Here is a 22,157-nt window from a genome sequence, read left to right on the forward strand (position 1 = left end):
TTCACCCACATTTACTTTCTAAGAAAAATGGCTGATGTTCACATTTTATTGAACAGGCGGCACACGGAGTGAGAGGCTGCTTCAGTGCGCGCCACGTTATGCACTGAAGAACAAGTTACTTACCTTCGGTAACGCTTTTTCTGGTAGATACTATATCTGCCTGTGGATTCCTCACCTTGTGAATATCCCCTTGCGTCAGCAACATTCGGAAATTATTTTCGTAGCCTCGCGCCGACGTGGACTTGGACGTCACAGAGACACAGCATCGCACGCGACTCCGCTGACGTCACTGATGCCTACAATAGGCCCACGCCGGCGTGATGACATCAGTTCCGCCCTTTTTTTCCGTGCCATCGAGGCACACGGACGGACCAATGACAGTAGAAATATACATAGTATACACTGTACACAATAGCCAAGGAGAAACACACAGTGTGAAGCAAGTGCAAGAAAGCAACGGAAACATCTCCTTAACATCACAATGTATATACAACACATTACAGCAACTCTGGCATAGAAGAGTGGACAACGGGGAGGCGGGCGGGTCAGTGAGGAATCCACAGGCAGATATAGTATCTACCAGAAAAAGCGTTACCGAAGGTAAGTAACTTGTTCTTCTGATAGATGCATCTGCCGTGTGGAATCCTCACCTTGTGAATAGAGTCCCACAGCAGTCCCCACTCCCGGAGGAGGGTGTCCACTCTTCTAAACCAGGAAATCCTGAAGGACAGAGCGCACAAAGAGGCCGTCCCTCCTCACCTCGGAATCCAAGCAGTAATGCTTCGCGAACGTGTGGAGGGAAGACCAAGTTTCCACCCTACAAATGTCCTCTACAGGAACACCTCTAGCCAATGCTGAGGTTGACGACTTAGCTCTAGTAGAATGAGCCCTTATACTCTCTGGAGGTTCCTTACTGGCCAAAGAGTAGCAGATCTTTATACATAGTACGATCCATCTTGACAATGTTCTTTTCTGGACCGCTCTTTCTCTTTTGCAGCCAGCAAACCCAACGAAGAGCTGGTCATCCAAACGACAATCTTTAGTTCTGTCCAAGTAAAAAGACACCGCCCTCTTAGGGTCCAGATGGTGTAACCTCTCCTCTTCCTTGGAAGGATGTGGAGGAGGATAAAAGGTAGGGAGGGTAATGGATTGACCAAGGTGGAAAGGAGTAGCCACCTTAGGAAAAAAAGCAGCCCTGGTCCTAAGAACCATTCGATCAGCATGAATGGTCAAGAAAGGGGGCTTCGAACTAAGAGCTTGAAGCTCACTAACCCTCCTTGCAGAGGTTATTGCAACGAGGAAGACTGCCTTAAGAGTCAAAAGCCTCATAGGACATTTATGAAAAGGCTCAAAGGGAGCACCCATCAGAAAGGTCAAGACAAGATTTAAGTCCCACTGAGGCACAATAAAAGGAATAGGAGGGAACTTATTTGTGAGGCCCTTCAAAAACCTTAAAACTACAGGAGACTTAAAAAGAGAAGGCTGGTCAGGCAAACAGAGAAAAGCAGACAGAGCAGAAAGGTAGCCCTTAACCGTGGCAACAGCAAGCCCTTGCCGCGCCAGAGAAAGAGCAAACTGGAGAACATCAGACAAATGGGCTCTCAAAGGGTCAATAGATTTCCCACCACACCAAGTGACAAATTTTGACCATCTATATGAATAGACGGACTTAGTGGAGTCACGCCTGGCTGACAAGATGACATCCACCACGTCAGGCGGGAGAGAAAAGGAATTCAGGTTGCCTTGTTCAATCTCCAGGCATGAAGTTGCAATGTCTGGAGGTGGGGGCCCCTCCATCTGAGAGAGGAGGTCTGCCCTGAGAGGGAGACGGAGCGGCGGGTGAGAGGAGAGGTGGAGAAGATTTGAATACCATACCCTTCTTGGCCAGTCCGGGGCGACCAATATGACTTGGGCCTGGTCTTGGTGAATCTTCCTCAGATTCCGAGGAATCAAAGGTATGGGAGGAAACGCGTAAAGGAGCCGTCTTTCCCAACTCAACTGAAACGCGTCCCCCAAGGCTCCTTGCAACGGATACTGGAGACTGCAGAAGGACGGGCAGTGAGCATTCTCGCGAGTAGCGAACAGGTCCACCTGAGGAGTCCCCCACGTCCGAAAGACGTGACGAACCACCTCCGGGTGAAGCCTCCACTCGTGGTCGGCAGAGAACTGCCGACTGAGACTGTCTGCTCGCACGTTCAGAACTCCGGCCAGATGATTTGCCATCAGACAAATCTGGTGGTCCTGAACCCAGGACCAGAGTCGCAGAGCCTCTCTGCAGAGACACTGCGACCCCACTCCTCCCTGCTTGTTGATGTACCACATCGCGGTCGTGTTGTCCGTCAGGACCTGGATCGACCGACTGCGAAGGGAAGGGAGGAAGGCCTTGAGCGCCAGACGTATCACCCGCAATTCTAGAAGGTTGATGTGAAGCAACCTTTCATCTGGAGACCAAAGACCCTTGACCTCCAGATCCCCCAGATGAGCACCCCACCCTAGAGTGGATGCATCCGATATTACTGAGGCCACCGGAGGAGGCAGCTGAAAATGCTTCCCTTGAGACAGGTTGCCTTCCACGCCCCACCAAGACAGATCCGCAGCAGCTTCTCTGGAGATCCTCACTGACTCCCTGAGATTCCCGTTGTGCTGATACCACTGCCAGCGGAGGCACCACTGGAATGCCCTCATGTGCCAGCGTGCATGGTTGACCAACAGAATGCATGAAGCCATCAGACCGAGCAGGCGAAGGACCATCAGGACTGGAACGACCGCTCCATTGAAAAACAAAGGAATCTTTTCCTGAATGTTGTGAATCCTTTGAGGAGGAGGGAATGCACGACAAACAGTTGTGTCCAGTACAGCACCTATGAACAGGTTGCGCTGGGAGGGCACCAGGTGAGACTTAGGTACATTTATTGAAAAACCCAATCTGTACAACAACTGAGTTGTCTCTTGCAGATGATGGAGCACCTTCTCTGACGACTCTGCTTTGATCAGCCAGTTGTCCAGATAGGGGAAAACCGGAACCCTTGACCTTCTAAGATGTGCTGCCACCGCCGCCATCACCTTGGTGAAGACTCGAGGCGCAGTAGTAAGACCAAACGGAAGAACCGCAAACTGGTAGTGTTGCGATCCCACCGTAAAACGGAGATACTTCCTGTGCGACTCCAGGATTGGGTTGTGGAAATACGCATCCTGCAAGTCGAGCGACACCATCCAGTCTTCTTCTAGCAGCACTTGAAGAACCTGAGCAAGGGTGAGCCTCTTGAATTTCTCCTGTTTCAGATAGAGATTCAAGATCCTGAGATCCAGGATTGGACGAAGTCTGCCATCCTTCTTGGGAATCAGGAAATACCAGGAGTAACATCCCTGACCCCTTTCCTGCTCTGGGACCACCTCTATCGCACCCTTTCATAACAGAGTTAGCACCTCCTCCTGCAGAAGTGGAAGATGTTCCTCGGTGCAAAATCCTTGGCAAGGAGGGTAATACGGAGGGAATTCCCGAAAGGGAAGGGCATACCCATTTTCTACAAGATTGAGAACCCAGAGATCTGATGTAACCGATTCCCAATCCTGTAGAAAATGGGTAAGCCAACCCCCAACCGGACCCACATGATCCTGAATAGCGGATCTAGGGCTGCTTTTCTGAGGCAGGGGGGTTGGAAGAAGTGGAGGAGGAAGAGGCCTTACGTCCACGAGGACGCGCTCTTTGCTTTCCCCTGTACGACCTGTACATGGAGTTTTGCTGATGCAGCTGCTGTTGCTGCTGCTGCTGACCTTGTCGGTAATTCCAAAAGAGAGAGCGACCAAAGCCCCTGAGCCTCCTGTTGGTTGAAGAGCCCCTGATCTGGAGACCTAAAGACTTAGCAGTCGCTCTGCTGTCCTTAAATCTCTCCAGGGCTGCATCAACTTTCTTCCCAAAGAGCCCAAAACCATCAAAAGGAAGATCCAGCAGGTCGCCTGAACATCAGCCGAAAGGTCCGAGGATTTCAGCCAAGCTGCCCTTCTAGTGGCGACAGCAGTGCCCATGATACGCGCCACAGAGTCCGCAGTGTCCAGACCACTTTGTATAACCTGGCGAGCCACCGCCTGAGTATCAGAGATCACTTCCTCAAAATCCTTCCTGCTGGCATCAGGAACCTTAGGAACCAGGACACGCAAAGAATCCATAAGGGCATGCACATACCTCCCCATCAGACAAGTGGCATTAGTCGACTTCAACGCCATGCTTGCTGATGAAAAGGACTTTTTAGCAACCTGATCTTGTTTTTTTGCTTCCTTTTCACAAGGAACCTGGGGAAAGGCACCAACATTCTTCTTAGAACAGGCTGCTTGAATGACCAGGCTCTCAGGTGAAGGATGAGAAGACAGAAAAGCAGGGTCTTCAGGTGCAACCCTGTACCTTCTCGCCACCCTCTTAGAAACCGCAGGAGCTGACAATGGTTTCTTCCACACCTCCATAATGGGCTCCGTCAAGGCATCATTAAATGGAAGCAAAGGTTCAACCACGGAATTCGGAGAATGCAAAACCTCAGTGAGGATATTGGATTTAAACTCCACCGTTGGCAAAGTTAATTGAAGAAGTTCAGCAGCCTTCCTCATAACCAAATGGTAAGGTTGGACATCCTTAGAAGGTGCACCAGAGCCTGAGGGCAACTCCCACTCCGGAGAGAAATCCAGGCTTCCTGCATCAGCCAACTCCTCAAAACAGCTCTCCTCATTCACCTTCCTCCACATCAGAATGTGAATCCAAGTACCTTTGCTCTTCCAAAAGGCGTTGAGCCTCCCTTCTGGACCTCTCCTGCGGCCCCGGCGGATTCAGGATCGACGCCGGTATCGAATCCGATGGCACAGTGGAATGCCCTCGAGGACGATCTGGAGCGGGCGACGCCGGAATCGGCGTTGACGAATTCGACGGAGCCGGAAACTGCCAAGGCGGCTCGGAGCCGGCATATAAGGCATAAATGGAGCTGGAGGATAGGAGTGAGGAACTTCCAAACTGAAAGCCAAAGGACCCATGGGACCCGAAGGTGCACCAGAGGGGTACCACGCCCTTGAGAAGATGCCATACATAGCCTTCAGGAACGCCGAAGGGTCCTGGCCTGGGGCAGGAAAGGGCGGCTGAAAACCCTCAGGCCGGTCCTGAGGAGGGATCGGATTCGGCTCCTCGACGGGCGCGAAATCCACATCCTCCTGGGCCTCTTCCTCTTCTCGGGCCGGGGACGGCGCCGAAGACGGATTCGGAGCCGGAGTCGGATACGGGGCTGGAGTCGGAGACCGCCCATGCGACTCCGATGGAGAGACCTCACCTTCAGGCTCAGAGACATCCAGAGTAACCACCTTAGAATGTACCTTCTTCGGTGACCTCGACCTCGAGCCCGACTCCTTACCGGAACAACGTCAGGACTCATGTCTCCTCTTCTTATGCTTCTCCTTCGACTTCGAAGCATGATCCGAAGCCGACCTCGAAGACAACCCCTCTCGAGATCCAGATCTCGACTTCGTCCTCGACCTCGCCCTTCGAGAACGAGACCTCGACGATTTCTCTTTCCCAGCCTTCAGTTTCGCAACCAGGAGCTTGGCCTCTCTTTCCCTCAGGGCCTTCGGGTTCATCCTCCGACAAGAAGAACAACCATCCACATCATGGTCGGAACTCAAACACCAGATGCAGTCATCATGTGGGTCGGTAATAGACATCATTTTACCGCACTCCCTGCAGGGCTTGAAGCCGGTCTTCTTAGATGACATCGTCGAAGAGACAGGATACAAAGAAGCAGAAAATGGCAACAAAAAGGCAACAAAGTACCAGTTGGCTACAGAGATTCCCGATAACCGTTAGCATCAACGACGCGGAAAAAAGGGAACTGATGTCATCACGCCGGCGTGGGCCTATTGTAGGCGTCGGTGACGTCAGTGGAGTCGCGTGCGATGCTGTGTCTCTGTGATGTCCAAGTCCACATCGGTGCGAGGCTACAAAAAGAATTTCCGAATGTTGCTGACGCAAGGGGATATTCACAAGGTGAGGAATCCACACGGCAGATGTATCTATCAGAAAGGCCCTACCTGCAGATTGCACAGGTGGGCGGTGGCCAGGGACAATTAATTGCTTGCACGTTCAGTTCCACTGCAGTTTGGGGGGTTCATGGCCACAGGAGTTAGAATCAGAGAACAATTAACATGATTAGCCACAAAATAATTGAAACAAAGCCCCCAGCAATTTGCAACAACCCCAGCTGCCAGGGTGCATTATGCAAATATCCAACACGACATCACTATGCTTCTCCCAGCTTTGAATAATGCTGAATTACCACATGCATAAACGTTTACCACAGTTGCCAGTTCATAATGCTCAGAAAGAAAAAAAATAGAATGTAGCAAGTTACTGTTCAGAGCATGCTTTGTGAAATAGACCCTGGCCTGCGACGGAGGGCCTATGTGGGATGAAACACTGGTGGGTCTCTCAAAGGGGAGAGGCAGATATAAATAAGCACGTGGCTTAAAACACATAAGCTAAAAATATGTGCTTTTGCATAGTGTGCCGCCCCACTGATATTTTGGTACTACTGTCATTGCATCCAGATATATACTACAGCAAGTAACAATGCATATACAACAAGCCAGGGCTGTCGGCTTTGTCAATGGTATGTATTTCTGTTGGCTATATCTGAAGGTAAACATGCTTGGTCCTTTTCAAATAATTTGTTTCCTTTTAAGTCTTTTCTCTCTCAAAGGGTGGATTTGCAAAGGTTAGTTTAAATAGGTCCTCTCCTGGTTTTTCCTGTGTTTAAAGAGGGATATTCAAGTAAATTCCTTGCCTTTCCCTCATAACTATTTTTTCAGCGCAACTTCTTTTTAACAACATTGGCGTTTAACAAAATGCATGTTCCAATACCTCGATTATCATTATTATTATTTTGAATTTGTAAGGCGCACAGCTACTCCAAGAGGTTTCCCGGTATGATTACACACTCAAAACATTTCTTCCTGCATAACAGTTGTCACGTAAAAACGTATTGTTTACATGTAAAGTGCTTTAGTGCCCCCGGACAAAGTTTGCTCTATATAAACTGACAGATTAAAAAACAGAGAATAGCATAACGTGGCCTTGGAGTGCCCTGGCTGGGGAATAGGTCCTTTTGTGTAACAAGAGCATGTAAGTAGTTGCCTTGTCTGTAAAAGTATACAAGCGTATGAAGGGTAGAAACCTTCTCTAGTAGAGGCCAATGCAAGTTAATGTCATTTGTGGTGAACACTGTAATGATGTACTCTGCATTATATTAGAAAGTGCCTTGCTGTTCTGCACAGTGAGCTGCACTGGGAAAAGAGCCACGCTTCCCAGCAGCAGTGAACATTAGTTCTTCAAGCAGTGGGATCAGAGCAGACATTCCAGGGAAAACAGGAGTCAGACAAAACTGAGGTTTCTGCCCGGAGGGTGTCAGCAAATAAAGAGCCTGAAGGGGAGCCGTCCCCGCACATGCTTTTTAGAACTGCTGGTGCACCGGCAAGACCCAGCCCACTTAAAGCCCTGGGCCACATGATATTTATTTGTGCCTGGGTTATTGAACTATTAAAAATAGTATCTTCAAGACATGTGGCAACGCTATGAAACAACAAAAATACATCTACAAGACCTATAAATGAAAACGTAATTTATTATTATTACGTGTTCACGCTGTTAAACATGAACATGTGCACAAAGTCAAAGGAGGAGACCAGAAAGAAAGTACACAAGTAAACCGAGTGTTTCTGCGGGTTAGAAAAAACCTGCACAGAAGTATGCAGCCCTCTGCAGCTTCTACCCCAACTTTTCCTGTCTTGATTGCAGCCCCTCTTAGTCCCATCTAAGATCTAATTGCCGGGTCTTATAGGCAGGCTTGCTTCCAATGAGATTTGACTGAGCGCTCCGATTTGATTTTAATAACTTGGAAGCAGTATTTTAGCCAACATAGCATTGGGTGCTATCAGAACTATCCTCTCATCCCCTATAATGCAATCACACTGCAATACACTGCCATTTGTCAGGGTGGGTTGTTCACGTTGACCTTATGAAGGCCCCTCCACCTTGCCAAAAGAGAGGACTGGTAATCGTGTATAAAAACACACCATGGTCAGTACCAGTTGCCTCCTGGCCAGGACCAGTCACTATTTCAGCAGCAGTTTTGAACACAGTAAGCTGTGTGCTATGGAATATATCCTCATCCCTGTCCCTTTCCTCAATGTTGCTGTATTCTGGGGATTCAGAGCCCAGCCTGACATTTGCTCCTGAGCACCTCGCCACCCTTGAGTCCAGGGCCTGGTCTTAGTCCCGGTCTTGTATTGTAAACCCACATTCCTAAATATGAGTTGTCTTGGATAGCAGTCTTTCCGTCTGTGCTCTATCATTTCTGAAGTCATGAGTAATCCAAAGGAGGAAGTGAAGGTGGAATTACTTGTCATTAATGGTGAATTTAAGAGGTTGTTGCATTTGGTATCATAAGTGCCATCAAAATATTTTTTTTAACAAATTTCAATATTTTCTCAACAAATGTTATGTACACTTCAGGCACGGAAGGCTGCACTGGCCATCTATTTGATACATTTTTGTTTTCAGTATTGTAGACCACATAAGTCTTTAGACATATTTTTGTTTTTTTCCTTGTAAACTTTTATCTAATTTTAAAATACACTTTGAAAATGTGAACCGCTACTGCTGGGAAAAGTTCAAAATATGACACAGAAAGAGATGCATGGTTCTTACCTGCTCAGTAGCTAAAAGGGAACTCTTGAACTCTTCAAGTACTTGACGGCATTCGAATTCATGAACTCTGGCACATATTTGAAAGCCAATTACTATATCCTGAAAAGAATCAAAGACAACTCACAGCCTCAGGGACACATTAACCAAACACAGATATTTAGGACAGGAGATTACATATTAGAAAGAAAAGCTAAAGATCTGGTTCTTGATTGGACCTTCAGTGTTTACAACTGGCATTGGTGAATGATTCTCCACTACTAAAGCAAATATATTCAATATTCAATGCCCAGAAAGCATGATTTAAGGATACTCTTATACAGCTATGCTGGAGTGTCCTTACCATGGGACTGAAGAAGCATCTTTGGATAAGAAGATAAGAGTTTAGTCATTACCTGTGCTTCGTCACTAGGTTCTCGTTTTAGTGTTTTACATAAAGGCACTGCAAGGAAAGTTCAGTTCACAAGCCTATTTTGTGACGAAGAAATTAGATTTCTTTAGCACGAGGGCTTATCCTTTCCTCCTCAAGTCTACTGTGCAGGGATTACACCAGATTCGGCTTTGCCCTTCAATCCTTGAGAACTCCCCCCTGACAACAGGTAGAAACAGACAGCTCTGTTGTATTTTTAGTAGGTCTCTCTGAGAGAATCGTTTCAAAGCTTTTACATAGCTTTAGACCTTCCTCCGCTTTATCTGCTATATTGATTAAACTTGGCTAATCTTATTCAATCACTTGCATCTATCAGGAGAGATCACCTAAAGAGGCGCCTAACTATCCCTGATGGAATGCAGCAGTGACCACTGAACAAAGAAACTATTAGTCTACTTTCTGCTAACTTAGTCCTCATCTACTCTGTGGAGGGTTTTCAGTCTGATATGATTTGGCTATCCATGGAGTAGATATCACACTTATGGATGAGAGTTAGTGCTGAGTGAGGAAGGTTTCACCAGTCATCATTAATTTACCGTCAAGCTCCTGTAATGAAGTTACAAACCTGAACAATGTGCACCCAGATGCTCCTCAGTCCCTTATGACTTCCTTCTCAACATGTGTCTGTTCTGGTCATACAGGGGAATAGATCTATGATTATTTTAAGAAATTCGCTTGGTACTTACTGAATGGTTAGGAGTTAAGATGAAGCGGGCAGATAAGAACATGCATCGGAGGAAGTGTAAGATCAGCGCTGTATCATCACAGGCGGCGAGGCACTTACCGATGCACCGGAAAATAAAACCCTAATATGGGAGTGAATTAAAGACAGTCAGAGTTCAGAATAAGCAGCAACTCTTGCCCACTCTATGAGAGTCCTACTTATAGAGGAGCATTCATCTTTGATTAAACTCTACACACGTTGTCTCTCACTTTGAAATTGCTTTTAATGAGTTGAGAGAAATGTTTATTATGTAATGTTATGTTATATCTTATGGACATTGTAAAGATTCATACATGCCCATAAATATGACTCAAAAGAACAAAAAGGAGGAGGCGGTGGGAGCCAATAAAGGTCCTGTACCTAGGCTCAGAAAGTGCTAATGCAAAAAGCAGTGGAGGTACTTTTCTTCTAGAAAGTGAAGAAGAAAAAGATGCGGGCAAAGAAGCAGGAATCCTAAAAAGTATTTCTTGGTACCCTCACACATCCATGAGGATGTAATGTATCATCATTGGACTTGCTCCTCCTATGGCTCCACAAAGGGTCGCTTTAGCAGAGACCTTTAATTTTTTTGCCGTCTGATGAGAAGCGCCAGTGTGAGGGCGTTTTGAATGTATGGGGTGGAGTGAATGTGTATATTGAAATAAAGGGACACTAAAGCTGTCTAAGACACACCAAACTTAAGTTTAATGTGATGGTTCTCCTGGCAGGATTAAAAAATCATAATTTGGTAGGGGCTACTACAGGGAGATGATGTATTCTGTGAGTGTGGTCACGTGGTTGACATGTTTAACAACTGATGGCCCAAAATAGATCCCCGCTTCTTCTTCAGGATCTAAAAGAAAAGGGGGATAAACCTACCCCTCACTTAAGACGTAATATGCAGTGAAGGCATTCCCCTGGAGGAAAATACCTTGTTCAAAAAGTTTAAAATTGATCTTCCAACCTAGAAAATGAATGAGAAAATAGAGAAAACACACAGTAAACAAATGTTTTGAATGTATGGTCCAATGCGTCACTAGACCAGGATCCCTTTTTCAGCACGGTGTATCATAATGTCTCCTAAGGTAGATATGTTTATGTTATTGTTGGCGCTGATCAGTTACCAGAACATGAAAGAAGTGAAGCACACGCTGATGGTAAACAGCGTTTACCACAAATCTTTTTCCCAGCAGGGAATCACAATGCGGTCATTACAACGACCGCGTTGTGATTCCGCATACCATTACTCCGCAAGTTGGAACAACGACTTGCGGGGGGGGGTGGGTGTTGGATTTAATATCGAACACCTTCCCTATTGTCCGCACAGACTGGAGTTGGATTAGTATGTTATACTATTCCAACATCCAGCGCCCCCCCTCCGCAAGTCGTCATTCCAACTTGCTGAGTAATGGTATGCAGAAATACAACGCAGTTGTTGTAACAACCGTGTTGTGATTTCCGTGAAAAAGGCAGTGGGATAATAACATACATTTCACACTGATACATCGAAAATAAAAGAACAGGCAAGTAGACATTGGTCTACCAGACAAAATAAAACCAATCTGTGTTGGTGTTACACAGTGTATCATAAGTGATTAGTTGTCCTCAGGTGTGAATGATGTGTCTTATCCTTTGGATCAATATATAATGCCCCATAGGTCCAAAGCAGATGGTGGAGCTTAGCTGCTAACTGTGGTAAGAGCAATTATACCCAACATAAATACACAGTAAATCCAGGGGACCCAAATGATCTTAGGGTGAAAAGAAAAGGAAAAGCTGAGAGTTTTCTAGAGAAGCAACCATACTTATGTGATTTCTGCACAGAGAGTGCCGGAGAACTACCTTCCTCCGGTCACCTGGATAGAGACTCAGCAGAGGAGAAGACCTGCCTTTTAAGGTGCAGGTATTGAAGTGATTGATCTCAGGTGGGGTACGTGCAGCTACAGGAAGGAGGGATGACAAAATGGCCAATGATGACAGGAGAGGAGGGGCGATATTGATCCAATAGGAGTAAGCACCTCACATGCTGGTGTAACATAGGTATCATGTCTCAGTGGTGGCCATCTCAGAATGTGTAGTGGTCAAATGCAGGCCAGCCCAAAGTCAACAATGGTTTTTGAAAGGCAACATCTTAGCAGTAAACTGAGACTGTTGAATGTTTTCTTAATGGACAGTGACAGTAGTAGAAAACTATGGGGCACCTAATTGCTCTCAGATATATAGTGACGGAGAGAAAGCCCGGTGCAGATAACCGCTAGCCATCTCTCATAGTGAAATCTAGGTATATTGACATCTAGGTACATGTTGGATATATGGGCCTATTCATTAAAAAGCAACATGGGGCGGCCAAGTGGTCTATTTCCAATATATTAGGAGGCTTGGATAGCACTATTGGACCAATGGCTATTGAGGAGAAGAGAAGGGGTATGCTCAAGCCAATATGAGTGAACCCTCGCATGCTGGTGTAGTGAAATTATCATCCCTCAGTGGCAGCTATCTTGGAGAGTGTGGCAGTCAAATGTCCAAAGTCATCAATGGTATTAGTACAGCAGTGTCCAAAACAGTAGACTAAGACAGTTTAACCCCTTTAGTGCTCCTGTCAGCCAACGGCCATCGCGAGCACTACCTCCGTAGTGCTGTGCAAGTCCGTTGGCTGACGCGGCCCTGCCCACTGATTAAAACCGCCGCACCTCGGCAGAATTCACGCCGCGGTAAAGCAGTTAATGTTTTGATGGGGGGGGGGGGTACTGCCTCAATGGTATCAACAGAAACATTTGTGTTAATGATGAAGAGGCCCATCCCATGGCCATTCACAAAATACTTACTATAAGCACGTCTTAGTGTGGTGTGTGAGACTCCATAGCAGGCCGTCCCATATGTGACATGGTGTTAGTGGTGATATGTTAAATCAGATCCCATGTATGAAGCGAATATTAATGCTTCCATGGTAAGGGAGTATCTGATGTCGCAGGGGAATAACTGGGGAATTACACCTCACATCAAAGGATTTCCTCGTTCACACCTTTGCTGTTGGAAAAGAGGCAGAAAATGCACCATTGCTCCTTTCTGAAAAGGTTAACAGAGCTTCATGAGCTAGTTGCTTCTAAAAAGCATCCACTGGAGGTTATCTGCAGACTGGTTTGAGTCACAAAAGTTATTGCACATTTTTGTAGTGCTATGCCTGCAGCAGATATTGCCCAGGTGCTCTAATATTCTTGCTTTGATAGCCCTCATGGTCATTCCCACGTAAAGAAGGCCACACGCGCAGGTGATCAGGTCAACACAGTTTTTGTTGTATTGCAGTTAGTGTGACCTTCCTGTATCCAGGTGAATTGTGGGCTCAATTTGACCTCTTTGGAATGTTTAGTGAGGGGGCATACCCAGCAGGTCAAGTCAAGTCAAGTCAAGTCAAGAGATTTATATAGCGCGCTACATACCCATAGGGTCTCAAGGCGCTAGAGGAAGGGTGGGGAATTACTTGTCGAATATCCAGGTTTTAAGTTGTTTTCTGAATGCTAGGTGGTTCTGAGTAAGGCGAAGGTGAGTGGGAAGTGAGTTCCAGGTTTTAGCTGCCAGGTAGGAGAAGGATCTACCTCCCATGGTGGTTTTGTTGATGTGAGGTATAATGGCGAGGGCTTGGTTGGAGGATCGTAGCTGACGGGAGGGGGTGTAGAAGGACAGTCGTGTGTTGAGGCATTCGGGTCCAAGTTCGTAAAGTGCTTTGTGTGCGTGGGTTAGGAGGCGGAAAGTAATCCTCTTACTTACGGGGAGCCAGTGGAGGTTTTTCAGGTGACCAGAGATGTGTTCTTTACGCGGGATGTCTAGTATGAGCCTGGCTGAAGCGTTCTGGATGCGTTGGAGTTTTTTCTGGAGTTTTGCGGTGGTACCGGCGTATAGAGTGTTTCCGTAGTCTAGGCGGCTCGTAACCAGTGCGTGGGTGACCGTTTTTCTAGTTTCGGTGGGGATCCAGCAAAATGTTTTTTTGAGCATGCGAAGAATGTTGAAGCAAGATGATGAAACGGCGTTGGCTTGTCTGGTCATCGAGAGTGAGGAGTCCAGGATGACGCCCAGGTTCCGTGCGTGGTCCATCGGGATGGGTGCTTTTCCAAGGGTTTCTGGCCACCAAGAGTCATCCCAGGTGGAGGGGGAGGTGCCTAAGATGAGGGCTTCTGTTTTGTCTGAGTTCAGTTTCAGACGGCTGTGCTTCATCCACTCGGCTACTTCTTTCATTCCTTCGTGTAAGTTGGTTTTGGCGGTGTTAGGGTCTTTGGTGAGTGATAGGATCAGTTGAGTGTCATCCGCGTAAGAGATGATGTTGAGATTGTGTTGGCGAGCGATGGCCGCAAGGGGGCTCATGTATACGTTGAAGAGGGTGGGGCTGAGTGACGATCCTTGTGGCACGCCGCAGATGACTTCAGAGGCCTCTGACTTGAATGGTGGGAGGCGGACTCTCTGGGTTCTTCCAGTGAGGAACGAGGTGATCCATTCCAGTGCTTTTCCTTGGATTCCTATGTTTCTGAGGCGCTGTAGAAGGGTGCTATGACAGACTGTGTCGAAGGCAGCGGAGAGGTCGAGGAGGATGAGGGCGACTGTGTCTCCATTGTCCAGTAGAGTTCGAATGTCGTCTGTTGCTGCGATAAGTGCGGTCTCAGTGCTGTGTTTGGCTCGGAAGCCGGACTGTGAGGGGTCGAGGGATTTGTTGGTTTTGAGGAAGGAGGCGAGCTGGTTGTTGACAACTTTCTCGATGACTTTGGCCGGGAATGGAAGAAGCGAGATGGGGCGGTAGTTTTTGAGTTCGGTGGGGTCAGCTGTGGGTTTTTTCAGAAGGGCGTTGAGTTCAGCGTGTTTCCAGCTTTCCGGGAAGGTGGCGGAGTTGAGGGAGCAGTTGATGACATCTCGGAGGTATGGTGCTATGATGGAGTCTGCTTTGTTGAAGATGTGGTGAGGGCATGGGTCAGTTGGGGATCCTGAGTGGATGGAGTTCATCAGGCGGATGGTGTCCTCAGTGGAGATTGGGTTCCAGTCATTAAGGATGTTCAAGGGGGGTGAAGGTCCTGCAGAAGGTTGGGTGGGTTGGTCTTCGGGTCGGTTGTCGAAGCTGTTGTGGATGTCAGCGATTTTGTTGTGGAAGAAGGAGGCTAGGGAGTTGCAGAGGGCTTGGGAGGGGGTGATGTCGTTGGAGTTGGCTGATGGGTTGGTAAATTCTTTGACGATGTTCAATATTTCCTTGCTGTTGTGGGCGTTGTTATCTAGACGATCTTTGAATGCGGCTTTCTTGGCAGACCGGATTAGTTGGTGGTGTATGCGGGTGGCGTTTTTGAAGGCGTCCCTGGTGCTGGTGTTTGGGGCTTTTTTCCAGGCCTTCTCAAGGGAGCGACAGCGTTTCTTCGATTTCTTAAGATCATCGTTGAACCAGGAGGCGTTTTTGCTGCCTGGTTTGCTTTGACGTTTTTTCAACGGTGCTAGGATGTCGGCGCTGTTGGATATTCATTGGGTGAGGTTAATGGCTGCTTGGTCGGGGTTTGAGGAGTGGGTGGGGGGGTTTAGAAGAAGCGATGAGGAGATATGGTCGATGGTGATTTTGTTCCAGTTTCTTCGCATGGTGGGTTGAGGATGGTTGTGGATTGTGGTCTTATTGTAGGTGAAGGGAACGCAGCTGTGGTCCGTCCAGTGAAGAGCTGTGGTGTGACTGAAGGAGACATGTTTGCTGGAAGTGAAGATAGGGTCGAGTGTGTGACCTGCAATGTGGGTGGGGGTAGTGACCAGTTGTTTGAGTCCGAGGTTGGCAAGATTGTCCAGAAGGGTGGTGGCGTTGCTGTCGTTGCTCTTTTCCAGGTGAAAATTGAGGTCTCCCAATAGAATGTAGTCCTCGGAGGGGAGGGCGTGTGGGGTGATAAAGTCAGTGATGACATCACTGAATTGTGCACGGGGTCCTGGAGGCCGGTAGAGGAGGGTGCCTCTGAGTGTGGTCTTGAGGTCGGTGTGGATCTGGAAGTGGAGGTGTTCGGCGCTGGCAAGGTTGACGTCAGAGCTGGTTGAGATGCGGATGGAGTTCTTATGGACGATAGCGATGCCTCCTCCTGTTTGCTCGATGCGGTCCTTGTGGATGATCTTGTAGCCTTCCCGGATGGCAATGGCAATGTCTGGGGCTGAGGAGGCATTCATCCATGTTTCTGTTAGGAAGGCGACGTCCGGTGAGATGGTGTCGAGTAGATTCCAGAGGTCGATGGCGTGTCTGTGGATAGAGCGGGTGTTGAGCAGGATGCATTTTAGGTGGTTGGTGTCAGGTCTCTGTTTGGTGTTGGTGGATGATGAGCTGGTTTTGGTGCCGTCGAACTTGCAGGAGTTGCAAGAGAAGGGTCCATGGGTGAGTCCAGGAGCGGCTTGGACGCAGTTGGGGGAGCAGCCGGGGTTAAGGGCTAGGAGGGTGGGGGCGTCGTAAGTAATGCGGGAGGGCTGGGCATTGCGAGGGCCAGGGGGTTTGGCGCTGGACGCGGTCCAGGCACGGACGGGCGTAGACGGGCTTACCTTTGGCGCACCTTCGGCGCGAATGGGGCGCGACCGCTGCGCGTGGACGCTGCACGAATCTACAACTGTCATAAGTGGATGGAGAGGGGGGAGGGGCGAGGGGTGGTCAGCAGGGAGGCGGGAACTGGGCGGGGACTGGTCGGGGAAGGCACAGGAAGCAAACAACAACAACAACAGCAATCACAAAATGGCCTCAGCCGATATCTGACCGGAATGGTGCACAGGAGTCGAATAGCGCGATCTGAATAATAAAGGCACCGGTGAGATCCGGCAGACAATAGTGATAGCAGCGCTACAATATTCTAGATGCCAGGTGATAAATAGCAGCGTTGTTATGCAGGCGGAGCGCTAAGACACACTAATGCACAGCGAGGTTCCTTCCTTAAGGCAGATGAAATTACACTCTGTGGGTACTTGCGGAAGAGCGAGGTGGGGAAGCAGAGGCACTTCAGCAGGCAGGCGGAGCGGGGAGCAGCGTCTGGAGCGACCGTGTCTGTTGAAAACAGAGATATTGTCTTGTGACAGGTGGTAAGGCCCACAAGGTTTTCTGCATGTGGGACTGTTGAACATGGGGTCTCATATATACCAGGAGGTCCTTCAGCTTGCTCTGGGTACACTTACAAGTGAATTGTGGCTGTGGAATCTAAAGGGACCCAGTGCATAAAATAATCCAATGTTACATAATGGTGCATTTGATCTGATCGGAGTTGGAGGTGAAGGTGGTCATACAAGTAAGGACATCTGCAGTGTACCTTAGAGCCAAATATAGCACTTAGTGACTGCAGCACCACGCCTGTTTCTTGATGTTATGGTGTTCAGGATGAGAATGGTCACAAACGACATGGAATACACACATTACTGGCTCATTCTTATCATCAACATGGCCAAATTCCTGTCTGATGCACTCATCATCAAAATCAACATTACAGGGATTGCACTGAAAGCTGGGTTCAGTATCTCAGCATTCAATTCACAGCTCTCAGAGATCAATGCCCAGATGAAATAGCACAAGGATTACCTCCTGCAGCATAAGCTCTCTTCAGATGAAGGTTCTATCACATCTCCCAGGACACATCATTCTTCAAACAGCATTTTGAGTAATGACAGTTGGGGCAGCAATGAGAACGACGGGTAAAGGGTTCCCCGGCATCCATGTATGGATATCCAATACCCCCATTTTCAGCACACCGACAAATGTGGTACCCTGGATTCCAGATGTCCCCTCCCAACCACTGCAGCCCTTCTTCCAACACCCCTTTCCCCAACCTTTTTTGGGTGGGAGCAGAGTAAGAAGAAGAGGAACAAGACATAAGTGCACTGGAAACAGCAAGAAACCAAGATGCAGACCAGGAGTCAGTCGGCCAAGGAACACTTGTCATTAACCTCTCAAAGAGGGCTCTGACAGAAGACGAGATTGCAGTACTACGCAAAGGTCTTGTATTCATGCCCACCTCTCTGGGAGAGCAATTCTGTCTCATAAGCAAAAGTCACCAGTTCTTTCGCAAGTTTGCCTTCAAGAATTTTTTTCAGAACAGGGAAACCCCTGACAGTTAGGACCCAGGACTGCGGATTCTATCTGAGTTGACACCTACTTCAGCCATGTCACCCAATGAGATCCTCATCTTTGAAAAAGCCATACTGAAGAAGACTGCACAGATAAGAGCTCCTAGGTTCTTCAACAATTTGTCATCCAGAACAACGCAGATCAGTTAAAGCCTTGACTGAGGATCCTTTGATCGTGATCAAATCAGCAGAAAAGGGCAGAGCGATTGTTGTGATGGACATCACCGATTACAACCAAGAAGGCCCACACCAGCTAGCGAATTGGAGATACTTCCGCTCAATGAGCTCAGATCCATCTGAGATTTTGATAAAACAAATTCAATCCATGGTCATGATGGCGGAGGCACAAGATTGAATCGCTAAACATGAAGCAGTGTTCCTGGTGAATACATTACTAAGGACCCGCTACTTTTACGTATTGCCCACAATACACAAGGAAAACAGCCCCCCCTACAGGAAGGCCAATCGTCTACAGCATTGGATCTCTATTGGAAACTTTTAGTAAGTTATGCGACCACTACCTTATAACACTGGCTTCTAGGACAAGGGACATGCTGAACCTGATTGATGATAACAATGATCAACAGGAAATCAACTTCCTTTTGACCTTAGACCTAGAGGCCTTGTACACCAACATCCCTCAAGACGCCACCATAGAGGTCATTGAGGCCTGCCTCAGAGCACAAACTTGGACAACAGCAGCACTGATCGACTTTATTATCGAATGTGCCACGATAGCGTAGAATAATGACTTTTTTAATTCAATACCTGGATCTATCATCAGATACAAGGGACATCAATGGGCAAAACACTTGCCCCGAGCCTGGTCTGTCAATACATGGCCCATTTTGAAGAACAACGCATCTTTAGTGACATGAATCCTTTCAATGCCAACATTCTAACATGGCAACGATACATAGATATTATTCTGGTCTTCTGGAAAGGTGATAACACCACATGCCAGGAATTTGGATGCTGGATTAGTACTCTTAACTCATACCTGAGATTCACCCAGTTTGCCTCAACAAGGCAGATGCCATTCCTGGATTTACTAATCTCCATTAAGGTGGGGAAACTATGCACTAAGACTTATAAAAAATATCACTGATAGAAACAGTCTTTTGTTATTTAAGAGTCACCATCCAAAAGTCTTATTGGAGAAATTGCCATATGGGCAGTTTCTCTGTGTCCTTAGAAATCGCAGCTTTTTGAAAGATCATCGCGCTCAAGCCAAAAAACTAAGTAGGAATCTGTCCTCCTGGTACTACGCATCCAGAGTAATCAAACTAGCTGAGAAAAGTACACGAAACAATTAATGGGAATCTCTTTTAGAGACCAACACAAGACCCACAGAAAATTTCCTTACTAGTGCCCTTATCTTCACCCCCAACTCCAATCGGATCAAACGCACCATAATGAAACATTGGGGAATTTTATGCACTGGGTCACTTGAGATTCCACTGCCACAATTTACTTTTAAGTGTACCCAGAACCTGAAGGACCTCTTGGTACAAACCAGGCCCCACATTCAACAGTCTTTCATGTAGAACACCTTGTGGGTCTTATCACCTGTCACAAGACACTATCCCGGTGAGTCCTACGGGGAATGCTCACTCTTATAAACATTCCAAAGAGGTCAAGTTAGGTCCCCAGTTCATCTAGATACAGAAAAATTACACTAACTGCAATAGAAAAAATGGCATCTACCTGATCACTTGCCCGTGTGGCCTTCATTACGTAGGAATGACCCCAGCACCATCAAACCAAGAATAATGGAGCACTGGCGCAATATCCACTGCAGAAACAGCTCTACAAAAATGTCCAATTACTTTTGCGACTCTAATTACTCTCCAGATGACCTCCGGAGGACAAATTTGAAGCAACTAACTCATGGGGCCTGGTTAACCTTTTCAGAAGAGAGCAACAGTGGATTTTCTGCCTCTCCACCAACAGTAAATGTCTGTAAAATGAAAACCTCTGGCTGGTGCGAGGTGTAATTCCCCAGTCAGTCCCCTGCAAATTCAGATACTCCCTTACCATGGATATACTGACATTCTCTTCATACATGCAATATGATCTACCATATCACCACTGACACTATGTCACATATGAAATGCCCTGTTATAGAGTCTCTCACACCACACTAAGCAGTGCTTATGAAAAGTATTTTACGACTTGGCATGGGTCTCTTCTTCATTAATATGAATGTTTTTGTTGATACCAATTAGGCAGTACCCTCCAATAAGAAAACATTTTACTGTGTGTCAACTTGTTTCGACGGCCCCTTACTAATACCATTGATGACTATGGGCAATCCTCCATCTGACCGCTACACACTCCAGGATGGCTGGCACTGAGGGATGATACTTCTGTTACACCCGCAGGCGAGGGGCTTGCTCCTATTGGCTCTAGCGTACCAGCGTACCCCTTCTCTTCTCTCTTCTCCTTATTTGCCAAATAGCGCTCTCCAAGCACTCTAATCCATTGGAAATAGACCACTTGGTCACCCATGTTACTTATTACATGAGGAGGACCATATTTCCAACATGAACACAGAAACCAATAGGCCTAGATTCCACCATGAGGGATGGCTTGCAGTTATGTGCACCTGACTTGCTCTCTGTCACTATATATGCCAGTGCACCATGCTTTTCTCTTACCGTCACTCTCCATTAAGAAAACATTCAACTGTCCTATTTTACTGCTTAGACGCCCCATTTAAAAAACCATGGTGTCTTTGGGCTGGCCAGCATTTGACCACTACACACTCTGAGACGGCCGCCACTGAGAGATGATACGTCTATCGTACTAGCATATGAGGGGGCTCGCTCCTATTGGCTCAGGCTTGCCTTCTTCTCCTCATTGGCTATTTGGTCATCCCTCCTTCCCGGGGCCGTACACACCACACCTGAGAACAATCACTCCAATTACACATTCCATGTATGTCCACTTGCCTGTTCTGCTCTATTGTATGCACTAGCTTGTTTTTTTCAAATCTTTCAGGTTGTGGCGACTGATCAGCGCCAACAATAGCATGTACATGTCTACCTTTTGGAGACACTATGATACAGTGAGCTGGAAAAGCCATTCTGGTGGCGTATTGAACCATACATACAAAACATTTGTTTACTGTGTGTTTTCTTTATTGTCATCATTTATTGTCTAGGTTGAAAAATCAATTGTAAACATGTTAAAACAGGTATTTTCTTCTGAGGGAATACCTACATTGCATTTCACGACTTAGTAGTAGGGAAGGGTTTTCCCCATTTATTTGGGTCCTGAAGAATTGTTGTGGATTTTGTTAGGCTGTTTGGGGCCAAAGATGTCAACCTGGCCACGCTCACAGATTTAGGCTACTTGGGTATATCACACCACTGTAGTAGCCCCTATCAAATTATGTTGTTTTAATCCTTCCAAGGGAACTATTACATTAAAGTCAAGTTTTAGTCTCCCTTCACGTCACTGCACACATTCACTCCACACATTCAAAACACCCACACACGCACTTTGTGGGGCCCATGGGGCATTGCAGCGCTGACCCTACATAGAAAACGCGCACTATGATTCATGACATCCTCATGGATGTGTGAGGGCACCAGGAAATAATCCTTAGGATTCACAAAACAACAAAAAGGAGGAGGCGGTGGGAGCCAATAAAGGTCCTGTACCTAGGCTCAGAAAGTGCTAATGCAAAAAGCAGTGGAGGTACTTTTCTTCTAGAAAGTGAAGAAGAAAAAGATGCGGGCAAAGAAGCAGGAATCCTAAAAAGTATTTCTTGGTACCCTCACACATCCATGAGGATGTAATGTATCATCATTGGACTTGCTCCTCCTATGGCTCCACAAAGGGTCGCTTTAGCAGAGACCTTTAATTTTTTTGCCGTCTGATGAGAAGCGCCAGTGTGAGGGCGTTTTGAATGTATGGGGTGGAGTGAATGTGTATATTGAAATAAAGGGACACTAAAGCTGTCTAAGACACACCAAACTTAAGTTTAATGTGATGGTTCTCCTGGCAGGATTAAAAAATCATAATTTGGTGGGGGCTACTACAGGGAGATGATGTATTCTGTGAGTGTGGTCACGTGGTTGACATGTTTAACAACTGATGGCCCAAAATAGATCCCCGCTTCTTCTTCAGGATCTAAAAGAAAAGGGGGATAAACCTACCCCTCACTTAAGACGTAATATGCAGTGAAGGCATTC

General features: G+C 47.1%; 1 protein-coding gene across 1 annotated transcript in view; it reads right to left on the bottom strand.

Annotated features, from left to right (window-relative positions):
- Nucleotides 1-22,157, bottom strand: part of LOC147684854 (maestro heat-like repeat-containing protein family member 1) — a 90,706-nt gene that overhangs the window by 15,042 nt on the left and 53,507 nt on the right. Inside the window, exons 13-14 of the mRNA XM_086942398.1 lie at nt 9,848-9,967; nt 8,735-8,833 (exon numbers count right to left, since the gene is read on the bottom strand). Coding sequence (XP_086798524.1) covers nt 8,735-8,833; nt 9,848-9,967 — 219 coding nt within the window. The remainder of the gene's footprint in view (nt 1-8,734; nt 8,834-9,847; nt 9,968-22,157) is intronic.

Source organism: Lissotriton vulgaris, chromosome 10, assembly GCF_964263255.1.
Source record: "Lissotriton vulgaris chromosome 10, aLisVul1.2, whole genome shotgun sequence".
Lineage (NCBI taxonomy): Eukaryota > Metazoa > Chordata > Amphibia > Caudata > Salamandridae > Lissotriton > Lissotriton vulgaris.